Source organism: Falco punctatus (genome assembly GCF_963210335.1).
Source record: "Falco punctatus genome assembly, chromosome: 1".
In the NCBI taxonomy this organism is placed as follows: domain Eukaryota; kingdom Metazoa; phylum Chordata; class Aves; order Falconiformes; family Falconidae; genus Falco; species Falco punctatus.
This window is the reverse complement of record NC_137580.1, coordinates 88191638-88205378: the sequence shown is the minus strand read 5'-3', so window position 1 is coordinate 88205378 and position 13741 is coordinate 88191638. Positions and strand designations below refer to the sequence as shown.

The following is a 13741-nucleotide window of genomic DNA, read 5'->3' as shown; positions in this document are numbered from 1 at the left end:
GGGCTGTGGGCTGGGACGTGTCTCTGCTCTGTGCCGGGGACAATCCCCGCTGCTTGTGGGGTGGTGGGGCTGGGCGTGGAGCGGGCAGGGCGGTGGGGGGAGGTGCGGGCAGGACCCAGGCGAGAGCGCGGGGTCAGATTTGCATGGAGGGGCCGTGCCCCGGGCGGGCGGGGGCTTAAAAGGGAGCTGGGGTCCATGTCACAGCCCCATCGTGGTGGGGACACGGAGCTGCTGGGATCGCACCATGGCCTGGCTCCCTCTCCTCCTCGCGGTGCTCGCCCACGGCACAGGTGCCATGGCCAGAGTCGCTGTGCCCGGCTGGGGCCTTTGGGCACAGGGCCCCCGCGCTGCTGCCCGGGCAGGGCTGTGCTCGTGGGGCCCTGGCTGACCCTTGTCTTCTCCCCTCTCCCCTCTCCCTCTGCAGGTTCCCTGGTCCAGGCAGCGCTGACTCAGCCGCCCTCCGTGTCAGCAAACCCAGGACAAACCGTCCAGATCACCTGCTCCGGGAGCAGCTATAGCTATGGCTGGTACCAGCAGAAGGTCCCTGGCACTGGCCCTGTCACTGTGATCTACTGGAATGACAAGCGACCCTCGGGCATCCCTTCACGATTCTCTGGATCCAAGTCTGGCTCCACGGCCACGTTAACCATCACTGGGGTCCAAGCCGAGGACGAGGCCGTCTATTTCTGTGGTAGCTACGACAGCAGCAGCAATGCTGGCACGGTGAAACAGAGCAATGGGGAAGTGATACAAAAACCTCCTGGCACAGCCGGAGCCAGCTGGGCATCTCTGCTGTCCCCATTTCATGTTGGGCAGGTCCCCGCCATGGCCCTGCCCTGTGCTGCAGATGGCTGTGCCTGGTGTCCCAGCTCAGCTGTCCCAGAGCCCCAGGTCTGTGCCCGGCTCCTGCCACGTGGGGAGGAGATGACCCCCAGCAGCCCTGTCCCTGACCCATGCTGCAGGGCCGAGTTGCCCCTGGGCTCCCCGGTTGGCACGCAGGGCGCTGCCAGCTGCCTCCCTGCCCTGCCCTGCGCCCAGCGCAGCCGTGCCAGGTTTCCCCAGGCATCGCCCCAGGGGCTTCAGCGCTGCTGGAGCGGTGGGCTCAGCACCGACAAGTGGGAACATGCCAAGGGCCGGGCAGCTGGGCCAAAGTTTCCCCTGCCAACGCTGGCAAGGGCCGTTTCCCACGGGCGCAGCAGCTCCAGGGCCACGCGTGAGGCTGCCGGGGCAGAGCAGGGCTGCCTGGGGGCTGTTCTGCCGCGCCGCAGGAGCAGCCCGCAGGCTCTGCACCGCTGGCTCTTTGTACCTCTGGCCCCTGGGAAGCCCCTGGCCCTGGGCAGTGTCCCATGGCAGCCCTGTGACAGCAAAGGGCTGTCCCACACCCTGGCCCCGTCCCCATCCTGCTGCGGGACCCCGGGACCGGGACTAGCACTGGGGACAAAGGTGTTGGCTCCTCTGTGTCTGTCGGTGTCGCTTGTCTTGAGCGGTGACCTTTCCTGTGTCACCCTGAGGGAGCCGGGGCAGGGGACGAGGGCTGGGCGTGAAGGTGTGTGCCAGGGCCAGGCTTTGGGCAGGGACAACGGTGCGGTGGGGTGGGGGGCCACGTGCCATGGGCTGGGGCCAGGGGGGCACCGCTGGGCTGCACCAAGCACCCTGCAGCCCTCAGGGACCAGGGCTCCTGTGCGCTCCCCGACGCGCCTCGCTCCCCCTGCCCGCACCACGTCAAGGTCCCAGGTGCTCATCAGTCACCAAGAACGTTCAGCTGAGGATCTCAGAGGGATGTAAATGGGGCTTTTCCCAGCCCACTCCCCATGGGAGAGCCTAGGTGGGCCCAGCTGGACCGCAGAAATGCACGGCAGTGCCAAGAGCCTGGACAAGGGCTTCTCCTTCCATCCCCAGCACAGGCAGCGGCTCATCTGCTCCCCACGGTGGGGGATGTTGGTGCTGGGGGCACTGCCTGACGCCCCCGCCTCCAGCAGCCCAGCTCTCCCGCACCCCTCGGCCCTGTGGCCGCTTGGCCAGGGCGGGAATGGGGGTGTCCGTGCTGGTGACGTTTTGGGCTGTGGGCTGGGACGTGTCTCTGCTCTGTGCCGGGGACAATCCCCGCTGCTTGTGGGGTGGTGGGGCTGGGCGTGGAGCGGGCAGGGCGGTGGGGGGAGGTGCGGGCAGGACCCAGGCGAGAGCGCGGGGTCAGATTTGCATGGAGGGGCCGTGCCCCGGGCGGGCGGGGGCTTAAAAGGGAGCTGGGGTCCATGTCACAGCCCCATCGTGGTGGGGACACGGAGCTGCTGGGATCGCACCATGGCCTGGCTCCCTCTCCTCCTCGCGGTGCTCGCCCACGGCACAGGTGCCATGGCCAGAGTCGCTGTGCCCGGCCGGGGCCTTTGGGCACAGGGCCGCCGCGCTGCTGCCCGGGCAGGGCTGTGCTCGTGGGGCCCTGGCTGACCCTTGTCTTCTCCCCTCTCTCCTCTCCCTCTGCAGGTTCCCTGGTCCAGGCAGCGCTGACTCAGCCGCCCTCCGTGTCAGCCAGCCTGGGACAAACCGTCCAGATCACCTGCTCCGGGAGTAGCAGTAGCTATGGCTACGGAAGACTGGTACCAGCAGAATGTCCCTGTCACTGTGATCCATGCTACCTTATACAGACCCTCGGGCATCCCTTCATGATTCTCTGGATCCTTGTCCGGCTCCACGGCCACGTTAACCATCACTGGGGTCCAAGCCGAGGACGAGGCCGTCTATTTCTGTGGTGGCTGGGACAGCAGCAGCGGTGCTGGTCATTGTCTTGGTGGTGCTGAGTTTAATTTTTTCTTACTGTTCTTTGCTGCACCTTCCCCTGAGTGGCAAAGAGGTGTGGAGTGTAGGTAGTTTGGACCCTTGGGATTTGTGGCTTTCGAGGCTGTTACTTTGTGGGGCTTTGACTGCAACTCTGCCCTGATGCCACCTCCCCTCTGTGCCTATGCTGTGCTGGTGATTCCCCTTTCCCTGTGTCACACATGGTCTCCCTACAGAGTCTCACCTACTGGGGACTCCCTGCCCTGTAACCCCTGGCTGCTGGCCTGGCCATGGTCCCACCTGGAGCATGGGCAGGGGTGTCTCCAGGCTTCCGCCAATGCTGGGTGCCCACAGCGGGCCATTCCCCTGGGCTGCCCTGTCTCAGTGACAGGGATGAGAGGTGTGCCTCGAGGGGCAACAGGCAGGGACAGGGTCTAGACTGTGGCTACAGCCACCCCTCAGGGGGAGCCTGGGCTCGGGGCTGCACCCAGGCTGTCCCATCCATGGGCTTGTGGGCAGGGAAGCCCCATCAGGACTGTGCTCCTGGGGCCCTGGGTAACCCTCATCTTTTTCCCTCTCTCCTCTCCCCTCTCTGGCCTTTGGGCAGCACTGATTCAGCTGTCCTCAATCTATGTGTCTCCAAGAGTAAACAACCGGTTCTCCTGCTCTAGGATTGAGAATAACTATGGCTGGTTCCAGCAGAAGGTCCCTGGCACTGGCCCTGTCACTGTGATCTACAATAACAACAACAGACCCTCGGGCATCCCTTCGCGATTCTCTGGATCCCAATCTGGCTCCACGGGCACATTAACCATCACTGGGGTCCAAGCCGAGGACGAGGCCGTCTATTACTGTGGTAACTGGGACAGCAGCAGCGGTGGCTATGGTGTCTGGTGACAAGGAGTAATAGGAAGTGAGACACAGATTCCAAAGTCAGAGGAAGGTTTTCTGCCCTTCACCCTCCTGGCTGAGCAGAGCTGTGGCCGTGGGTCTGAAGCAGGTTCCTGTCCCTTCTGCATGGCCATGGCTGTGAATGTTGTTCCTTTCACATCCCAGAGAAGTGGAGGTGACCTTGTGGCTGGGGACCATTGTCCTGGTCCCTACAAAGTTCTCACAGTGTGGCCTTGTGTGCCATGCCAGTGCCTCTTGCTACTGCTGACCGTGTCCTGCTGCTGCTGCCAGAGCTGCCTCTGTGCTGGGATGTGCTGGGCTGGGCTCCGCTCCCCAGATTTACCCATTGATGGCAACTGGGTCCAGTCTTCTCTGCCTTTGACATTCCCTGTCCCGGTGCCCGGGCAGGGCTGTGCTCGTGGGGCCCTGGCTGACCCTTGTCTTCTCCCCTCTCCCTCTGCAGGTTCCCTGGTCCAGGCAGCGCTGACTCAGCCGCCCTCCGTGTCAGCCAACCCGGGACAAACCGTCCAGATCACCTGCTCTGGGAGTAGCAGCAACTGGTATGGCTGGTTCCAGCAGAAGGTCCCTTGCACTGGCCCTGTCACTGTGATCTATGCTAATGACAACAGACCCCCGGGCATCCCTTCTCGGTTTTCTGGATCCACGTCTGGCTCCACGGGCACGTTAACCATCACTGGGGTCCAAGCCGAGGATGAGGCCGTCTATTACTGTGGTGGCTGGGACAGCAGCTATGCTGATATCATGGTGACGATGTGCCACAGGCAAGTGAGACCTTGAGTTTCAAAGAGGCTGGTTTTATCTCCTCCTTCCTCTCAGCCTGGCAGGGATTTCCCTCCAGATTTGCGGTTTCCCCTTCTCATTCCCAATCCCCTTCTCTTTGTGTCCTTTTTGTCAGGGCTGTGACTATGTCCTCAGTGGTGGGGCCCTGGTGCCAGAGGTGCCCTTTCTGGGCTCATCCCGGCTACGCAATATCAACATGGTGGGCAGAAGAGCCTCGGCCACCGTTAGGAGCTGGAACCTGTAGAGCTGCCCAAGAAAAGCTTTGCTACATTTCTGGTCCTCCAGGCTGAGTCTTGCCCAGGGCTGTGTGGCATTGCAGCTGCCCTGGGTGCATGGGATTTGCCACCCTTGGGAGCCTTGGGCTCTGCAGCTGGGCAGGGAGAGCTTCTGCCTCAGCTCCTTGCTCTCACATGGCTCTGGTTTAGCTGCTCCCAGTGTCCATGTCCCTGGGACAAACCACCAGGACCTGCTCCAGTGGAAGCAACAATCCTTATGGGTGGTACCAGCAAAAGGTGCCTGGCACTGGCCCTGTCACTGTGATCTATGCTAATGACAAGAGACCCTCGGGCATCCCTTCACGATTCTCCGGCTCCAAGTCTGGCTCCACGGCCACGTTAACCATCACTGGGGTCCAAGCCGAGGACGAGGCCGTCTATTACTGTGCTAGCTGGGACGGCAGCTATGCTGCTGCCACCTGCCACGGGAAACAGCATTGGGGAAGTGATACTAAATACTCCCGCCAACACAGGGGCCACTCAGAAGTCTCTGCTGTCCTGTTTGATGTTGGGCAGGTCCCCGCCATGGCCCTGCCCTGTGCTGCAGGTGGCTGTGCCTGGTGTCCCAGCTCAGCTGTCCCAGAGAGCCCCAGATCTGTCCCCTGTCATTTGGGGAGGGTATGTGTGGCAGTGTTGTGGTTTAACCCCAGCTGATAATTAAGTACTGCACAGCTGCTTGCTCACTCTGCCCTCCCCAGGGAGATGGGGAGGAGAATTGGGAAGGAATCTAAAAGCCTAGGGTTGAGATAAGAACAATTTAATGATTGAAATAATAAAAAAATATAATAACATAATAATACTACTACTAATAACAGTAATAGTAACAACAGTAATTATAATGAAAAGGAGGGTGAAGGAGAGAGTAACAAAATCCAAATGGAAAGGAAAATAAGCACAGGTGAGGCATGTTACAGCTGCTCACCACCCACTGACAGATGCCCAGCCAGTTCCCCAGCAGCAATGGTCAGGCCCTGGCCAACTCCCCCTAGTTTATATACTGGGCATGACGTCCCATAGTATGGGATATTCCTTTGGCTAGTTCAGGTCAGCTGTCCTGGCTGTGTCCCCTCCCAGCTTCATGTGCCCTTCCAGCCTTCTCACTGGCATGGCCTGAGGAACCGAAAATTCCTTGACTTAGTATAAACATTACTTGACAACACCTAAACCCATCTGTTATCAACACTATTCTCACACCAAATACAAAACACAGCACTGCACCAGCTATTAAGAAGAAAATATAACTCTATCCCAGCCAAAACCAGGACAAGCACTTGGGCACATTTCACTCTCCATGGCCACGTTACCCAGTGCTGGAGTCCAAGCTGAGGAGGAGAAGGCTGTGTCTTACAGAGCCAGCTGGGGCACCAGTGCTGAGGAAGGTCGCTGCACTCCTAGCACTGGGGTAGGGCAGCACAAACCCCCTGTTGCCCCAGGGTCCCTCGGGTGCCGCCTGCTGCCCTTGCTGGGGACACCCCCAGCATTGCTGAGGCTGGAGGTGTCTCTGGAGATCATCTCATCCCACCGCCTGCTTGAAGCTGGGTTGGCTACTGCAGGTTGTCCACAGCCTGTCCAGGTGAGTTTTGAATATCTCCAAGGATGGAGACTTCACAGCTCTGTGGGCAAGCCGTTCCAGGGTCTGACTGCCCTTGCAAAAGAAAAAAGGGTTTGCTACATTTAAGCAGATTTTCCTGTGTTTCAACCTGTGCCTGTTGCTCCTTGTGCTGTAAGCAGACACCTCTGAGAGGAGCCTAGCTCCATCTCCTTACCTGCCCCCCGGAGATATTTATAATGTTGATAAGATGCCCCTGAGACTCCCCACCTCTGGCTCAGCCACCCCAGCTCATGCTGTCTCTCTCCACACAATGATGCTCTGAGCCCCTCATCATCCTCAGAGCCCTTCATGGGTCTTGTGCCCATCCCTCCCCATACCTGGCTGGGGAGCCCAGAGCTGACACAGCGCTGGGCTGTGTCTCAGGGTGCTGAGGCAAGGGGAAGGATCCTCTCCCTGGCTTCTGGCAACGCTCGTGCTAACGCAGCCCACAGGTGCTTTTCTGGCTCCTGTGCAACTTTGTGTCCTCACAGCCCATGGGCCCTCTGTGCCATGGGGCGGCTGGCCACTTGGCCCCAGAAGCCCCAGGCAGGGTTGGTGCAAGGGGCAGCACTACATGGCTGTTGCAAGAGAAGGTGGAAGAGCAGCGATGAGGGGGCCCAGGTACACTGGGGAAGGGAGGAACGAACAAGATCGGTGTGGGGTCTGGGACTCCCATAGGAGGGAAAGATGCTGAGAGTGGGGTGGGGAATGCTGGCGGCTGGCATCGTCCCAGCCCCGTCCCTGGGAGCTGTGAGTGCCACCTGCCCCCAGCAGCCCAGCTCTCCCACACCCCTCGGCCCTGTGGCCGCTTGGCCAGGGCAGGAATGGGGGTGTCCGTGCTGGTGACGTTTTGGGCTGTAGGCTGGGACGTGTCTCTGCTCTGTGCCGGGGACAATCCCCGCTGCTTGTGGGGTGGTGGGGCTGGGCGTGGAGCGGGCAGGGCGGTGGGGGGAGGCGCGGGCAGGACCCAGGCGAGAGCGCGGGGTCAGATTTGCATGGAGGGGCCGTGCCCCGGGCGGGCGGGGGCTTAAAAGGGAGCTGGGGTCCATGTCACAGCCCCATCGTGGTGGGGACACGGAGCTGCTGGGATCACACCATGGCCTGGCTCCCTCTCCTCCTCGCGGTGCTCGCCCACGGCACAGGTGCCATGGCCAGAGTCGCTGTGCCCGGCTGGGGCCTTTGGGCACAGGGCCCCCGCGCTGCTGCCCGGGCAGGGCTGTGCTCGTGGGGCCCTGGCTGACCCTTGTCTTCTCCCCTCTCTCCTCTCCCTCTGCAGGTTCCCTGGTCCAGGCAGTGCTGACTCAGCCACCCTCCGTGTCAGCCAGCCTGGGACAAACCGTCCAGATCACCTGCTCCGCGGGTGGGGGTAGTACCTACTGGTATGGCTGGTACCAGCAGAAGGTCCCTGGCACTGCCCCTGTTGCTCTGATCTACTGGAATGACAAGAGACCTTCAGGCATCCCTTCGCGATTCTCTGGATCCTTGTCTGGCTCCACGGGCGCGTTAACCATCACTGGGGTCCAGGCTGAGGACGAGGCCGTCTATTACTGTGGTAGTTATGAAAGCAACCCCTACACTGGTTCCACAGTGACACGGTGCAATGGGGAAGTGATACAAAAACCTCCTGCCATGGCCCGAGCCATTTGGGCATTTCTGCTGTCCCCGTTTGATTCTGGGGCAGTTCCCTGCCCTGTCCCTGCCCCACACTGCAGGGACGAGTTCCCCCTGTGCTCCCTGGCTGGTACCCAGGGCGCCGCCAGCTGCCTCCCTGCCTTGCGCCCAGCCCAGCCGTGCCAGGAGCCCCTGGGTACTAGGCAGCTACTTCTCCCCAGTCAGGGCTCATTTTCGTCCATAGAGGATCCAGTTTCTGTGGGAAGATGTTTTTAAAAGCCATGCCAGGCAGTTTTTGGATGGTTTATACTCTGTATGGCACATCCTATCCTTTTTCATTCTCATTCACTTCCAGGAATGTGTGGATGAGCCATGTGGCAACAGTGGAGGGTGCCTGGCATGGCATCTGCTGCTTGGCCCCAGCAGCTAAGGCAGAGCAGTGGTACAGCAGTGGTATGTAGCCTCCCTGGTGTTCCTTTGGGACCAGCACTGCCTCACCTGCCCCCACTCCTGCCAAAGCCACATGCTGTGCAGGTGCTGAAGGGCCAACCCCCCTGGCACATCCAGCACAGCATCTCTACTTCTCCATGTCTCTTTCCAAACTGAAAAGCTGGACTTTTGAGCTGAACATTGTCCCCCTTTATTGTCCTCCCCTGAAATGGAACTGAAAATACATCGAAGTCTGAGAAATGCTCAGAAACTGGTCATCCACAATAGATGGTATTGGCCTCAGGTAAATGCTTTGCATAGACAATTTCAGTGCTTTTTTTGGCTAGTTTCAGACTTTACACCAATGCATAAGCCTTCCCAGAGGCAAAGCAGACTTCTGAAACAGAAAGTGTTCCAAACCACAAAATCTTCGAAGCAACGTTTATTTCCTAGTGACTCAGGAGGTTCACTGATTCTGCCTCTTTCTATAACCACATGCACAAACCACAGCATCTGAATATTTTCGAGTTCAATTTAAGTCGGTGCTATGGAAATTCAGCACTCCAAGAGCTTGTTTGCTTCGAGCTGAGCACCCTGTGCCCTGTAAGATTGGCACCATGCTGGGAAAACACTTTACAAGGCAGCAGCCAAGCCTTCTCTGGGGAATTTAAGTTAATTGGTTTTAGCTGAAACCCATCCTGGCTCATCCCTGCCTTGTCTGTTGCAGCTGTATGTAAGCATCTGCATCCCTTATATGCTTTTTTCTGTAAGTCACGGCTCTTCCTCTCTACCAACAGCCTCTGATGCCTCTTCTCCAACCCGCATGGCATGGCATGGCCCTTGGCGGACGCTTCCAGGAGCGCTTACTTAAAAGCTGCTGCTCCAAGGGGCTGTGAAGGCAAGGGCTTATAGGGCACTACTTGGGGGATGCAGAATGGGCAGGTGCAGCTCTGTGGGAAACAGTTCCTGCAGGGGTAGGGGATGCTGCTGGCAGGGTTTCTTGGAGCAAACCTGCATGTCTCTGCAGTCTGCCTGTCTCTTGTGCAAGGAAAATGTAACTGCCACACTTTTCTGTCTGTGCTGCTCCAGAGCGGGCTTAGCTGGTGGGACAGAACCATCCTCCACCCCCGGTGCCTTGGGAAGCAGCCATCACCTCAGCAGAACCAGTTGAGATGGGTTTAAGTGCTCTGCTTGGTGTTAGAGACTGTGCCAGCACTGTCCAGCTCAGCTCCCGAAGGCAGGAGGATGCGCAGGGCAGGACCGGCAGCGCCTGGGCTGCCTGCCCTCCACCGCACTCATCCTGGCGGTAACGTGTGTTCTTCCTCAGCACACACATGCACTGGGACCTGCTGCTCTCACTCACCCTTTACCTCATGCTTTTTGCAGTGCCTGGCCCCCAGCTTGCCCATAGCCCAGGCCATGCCACCCACTCCATGCTGCCTGTGCTCGCAGCATCTCTGGCATCTCAGCGCGGCCCAGGGAGGAGGGCTGCAGTGCTCAGATGGGGTGAAGCTGAACCCGACAAGCTACCACCCCCTGCCCCAGAGACTGGGTGGAACTGATTATAAAGCCATCAGAGGCAGACTGGTCCAAACTGCGGGGGGCACCTTCAGTAAAACTTGTGAGCCAGTGAGCTTTTCATATGGGGGGTATTAAGAAGGGGACTGACATGTGTTTTCAGCCAAGACCTTGGCCAACAGTGGCACAGTTGCTGGATATCCCTTGGGAGAGATGGGTTGGGGGAAGAATGCAAAATACCATCCCTGCTCTGCCATCCACAGCAAGCAGCAGCACACGAGCAGCCTCAGTGACTGGGAGCCTGGCTGCCTCCCCACCATGCTCATGGGACACCAGGGCCACTGGCTGGGCACAAGCAGCTGCTTGGGCTCTTTCTGTGCAGCAGGGCACCCCGACACAGTTGCTGCAAGGAGGTTCACCCACCCACCAGGCACCAAAAATCCTGCCCAGGTAAGGACATGGGGAGCAAGGCCAAGCTGCAGGGTGGCACAGGTGCTGGGAGGTGGGGTCCCCTGTGAAACCATGACACCTAACCCAACACTGGTGTTTCTGGGCAGTGGGAATGATGGACAGGTGGATGGTTTCTTCATGAGGTTTATCCACACACATACTGTCCGATAGCTGATTGTCACAATTTGCCCCAGCTGCAGCCATGGTGTGGCTCAAGAGGTGGCAGGATGGTGCCCCCCCAGGCTAGCCAACGGGCATCTGCATGGCAGCAGTGCAGTCTGAGGCAAGGTGCTCCCTGTCGTGCCTCAGGGGCACCCAAAGCCTCCACCAGCCCTTCCTCACCTGGGGTTAACATGCCCACACCACAGGCAGGGACATGGGCTTGTAACAAGCACAAGGTGCGCAGCTCTGGGTAGCGGTGGGACAATGCAGCTCTGGAGAGCCCAGTCAACACAGTCCATGCAGGATGGCAGGGCCAAGGTCACCTGTTTTCCCGTGGCCCCTCCAGCAAGGACACACATTCATCCCCATACGGCTGTTCCGCTGCTCCTACCCTGCCAAATCCACCGGGGCATGTCCAGCACTGTGCGTCCAGCCTGCTGTGTCCACTGGGACACCTTCATCTCATCACCCTCATCCTGCTGCATTCATCGGAGCATCTTCATCCCATCACCTTCATCCTGCTGCATCCATCAGAGCATCTCCACCCCATCACCTCCACCCTGCCACGTCCACAGGGGCCAGGACTGCTCCTGCCATGAGGCAGGAGGTTTTTGCATGGCCCTGTATCACTGTGTGGTATATTCGGGGCCGGGACCCTGCTGACCGTCCTAGGTGAGTCGCCGTTTTCTTCTCGGTCTTTCCTTCCCCACTGCGAAATTGTGACATTTTGTTGATTTTTGGTTATTTGGGGTTTTTTTCTTGGACTTGGCGCTGGGCTGGGGTCTGCCGCCAGTTTGGGGACAGGCACTAAGCGCGGTGTTTTGGGCTGTGTCTTGTCCCTCTGGACTTGGAGGGCTCTGGTGCGTGCCACGGAGGATTAGAGGGTATTTTCTCAATTGAAAGATCTTAAAATTTGGCCAGGAAATGTGTCTCAGGTCTCAGGGAGTCCATTTCAGAAATTGAAATAGATCTCTATTTCTAGATTTCTTAGATCTCTAAGAATGTCAATTTTTGTCTTTGTTAAAGAGATTAGTGTTAGTTTAAGGTCTAAGTCCTTAAGTCTTAGTCCTGGGGACCGAGCCTGTCGCTCTCGGTGAGGAGCAGGGACTTCTCCACGGGGTCCCGTGGCTGAGGGTGCAGGCACTGCGAGGTGGCAGCCTGATCTCAGCCACCATCAGGCTGAAGTGCCAGCTGACTTGGTGTTAAAATGGCACGTCCCTGGGGTCTTAACTGAAGGGCTTCAAGGGTATCTTCAAGATCCTTTTGTCCAAGTGAACTATGTCAAAAACAGAGATTATTGTGTTGAAAAGGCTTCCAGGAACATTGTCTGTCTGTCTTTATAATTTTTAAAAGAATTTGTCCAAAAATCTGAAACAATTTACTGGGGGTATAAGACTGAGAAAAATTTAGTTTGACAATTTCTTCAGCAGAAAGCTGTTCATGGCAGAGTTCTCCTCATTCTCAAATAGAGACAGAGACATTGTACATCTGAGGAGGCAGCAGAACCACCTCAGAAAGACAAAATAGCTTTCCTCCATCTTCCTCTGGGTGATTCTTAGTTGTAGTTTTTCTGAGGCAAGTCTGAAAGCAGAACTGAGCAGAAAACAGGACCATTTCTCTTTGTAATTTTGATTTTTTTAAAAACAATTGCCTTGCAAAAGGGAAGAGATGGATTTATGGCAACTAACCCAATATTTTATGTAATATATATGAATACATATATAAAACATATATACATATTAAAATATATATTAATATATATATTAATATATTAAAATATATATTATATAAATGTTATATAATTCTATATATTTATAGAACCGTATATACTACACACCTATGTAGTATATTGTATACTTTATATATGTAATATATATGTATTTGCTGTATATTCCAGTACCTATCATATATGTGTATATGCACATATATATGCATATAGTGTATATATAACATATATACAAGTATATATGTGATGTATGTGTATGTGCATTACACACGTATATACACACATATGTATTTTTATATATTAAATATATATGTTCCAAAACTGAATATGTTAGTTATGAATTCTAAACTGTTAGCTGTGGGGGAAGGGAGGAGTTTCTGGGCAGATGCAGCTGGGGCGGGCAGGGGACTGTGGTGGGGTACAGGGTCCCCTCTGACCCCCACACTGCTGTCTCTCCTCACAGGCCAGCCCAAGGTCTCTCCCACCGTCTACCTCTTCCCACCATCTTTGGAGGAGCTGGAGAAGGGCAAAGCCACCGTGGTGTGCCTGATAGGAGACTTCTACCCCGGCGCTGCGCAGGTGACCTGGGTGGCTGATGGCAGCACCATCTCTAGCGGCGTCGAGACCAGCCAGCCCCAGCGGCAGAGCAACAACCAGTACATGGCCAGCAGCTACCTGTCACTGACTTCCTCCGAATGGAAGAGCCACGAGACCTACAGCTGCAAGGTCACGCACGAGGCTGGCAACGTGGAGAAGACCCTGAAGAGATCTGAGTGCTCCTAACCCCGCCGGGACCGCCCTGCGCCCAACGGCCCCTGGCCCCCCCCCTCCTCCTCTTCCGCTGGGGGCAGCGGCTCCCTCCCCCTCCCACAGATGTCTCTCCCCATGTCCCCCTGCCCCGTGCTTATGTCCCCCCTCCCTGAGTGTCACACAAATAAACACCGACACTGAACTAGCGCTGGCTCAACATCCCTGTCTCTGTGTCCTTCTGATGCGTCTGCTCCCCCTGGCACCAGCTGGCATCACCCCAGTGGCACCAGGATGCAGGAGGGTGGGATGGAAACACACATGCGTGTGCGCGCGCGCACACACACACACACACACACACACGTTGTTGGGCTCCTTGCAGCTCTTGTTCACCCCTGGGGACACCAATGAACGCCCCTGGCACTGCCAAGGCCAGGGAATGAGAAGCCTGGGGCAGCAGCCTGGCCTAAGGTCCCATGCCAGCAGAGAGCACATGGCTCCGTGTGCCACCCCCATCCCTTGCCTGCTGCCCTCTGGGTGCTAGGTCCCTTGCAGAGACACGTGGCTTGTGGTGGGGCCATGGCCAGCCATGTCCCGTTGCTGGCCTGCCCTGGCTCTGTGCCCCTTTCCTCAGTCACCCCCATGTTCCCCGGGATGGGGGTGCCAGTGTAGCTGCCAGTTGTGCACATGTGCAAGTCTGTCCCTTGCGCCCTGTGCCACAGCAGCATGGGCCTCTATGTGCCACACAGCCTGTCCCCATCCCCAGCA

The 13741-nt window shown here is 57.5% G+C and overlaps 1 protein-coding gene across 20 annotated transcripts in view; it reads left to right on the top strand.

The window, feature by feature from the left end:
• Positions 1-13195, top strand: part of LOC308058616 (immunoglobulin lambda-1 light chain-like) — a 38184-nt gene extending 24989 nt beyond the window's left edge. For 8 of the 20 annotated variants that reach the window (XM_080374658.1, XM_080374645.1, XM_080374661.1 and 5 more), the window contains 2 exons: positions 11139-11172; positions 12690-13195. In XM_080374658.1, the coding sequence (XP_080230784.1) occupies positions 11139-11172; positions 12690-13009 (354 nt within the window). In that variant the 3' untranslated portion in view covers positions 13010-13195. Of the gene's footprint in view, positions 1-229; positions 291-424; positions 718-2286; positions 2348-2481; positions 2595-3474; positions 3661-4126; positions 4421-11136; positions 11173-12689 lie in introns of those variants that run through there. The other 12 variants (XM_080374652.1, XM_080374651.1, XM_080374650.1 and 9 more) reach the window with 7 other exon arrangements.
• Positions 13196-13741: the final 546 nt, after the last annotated feature.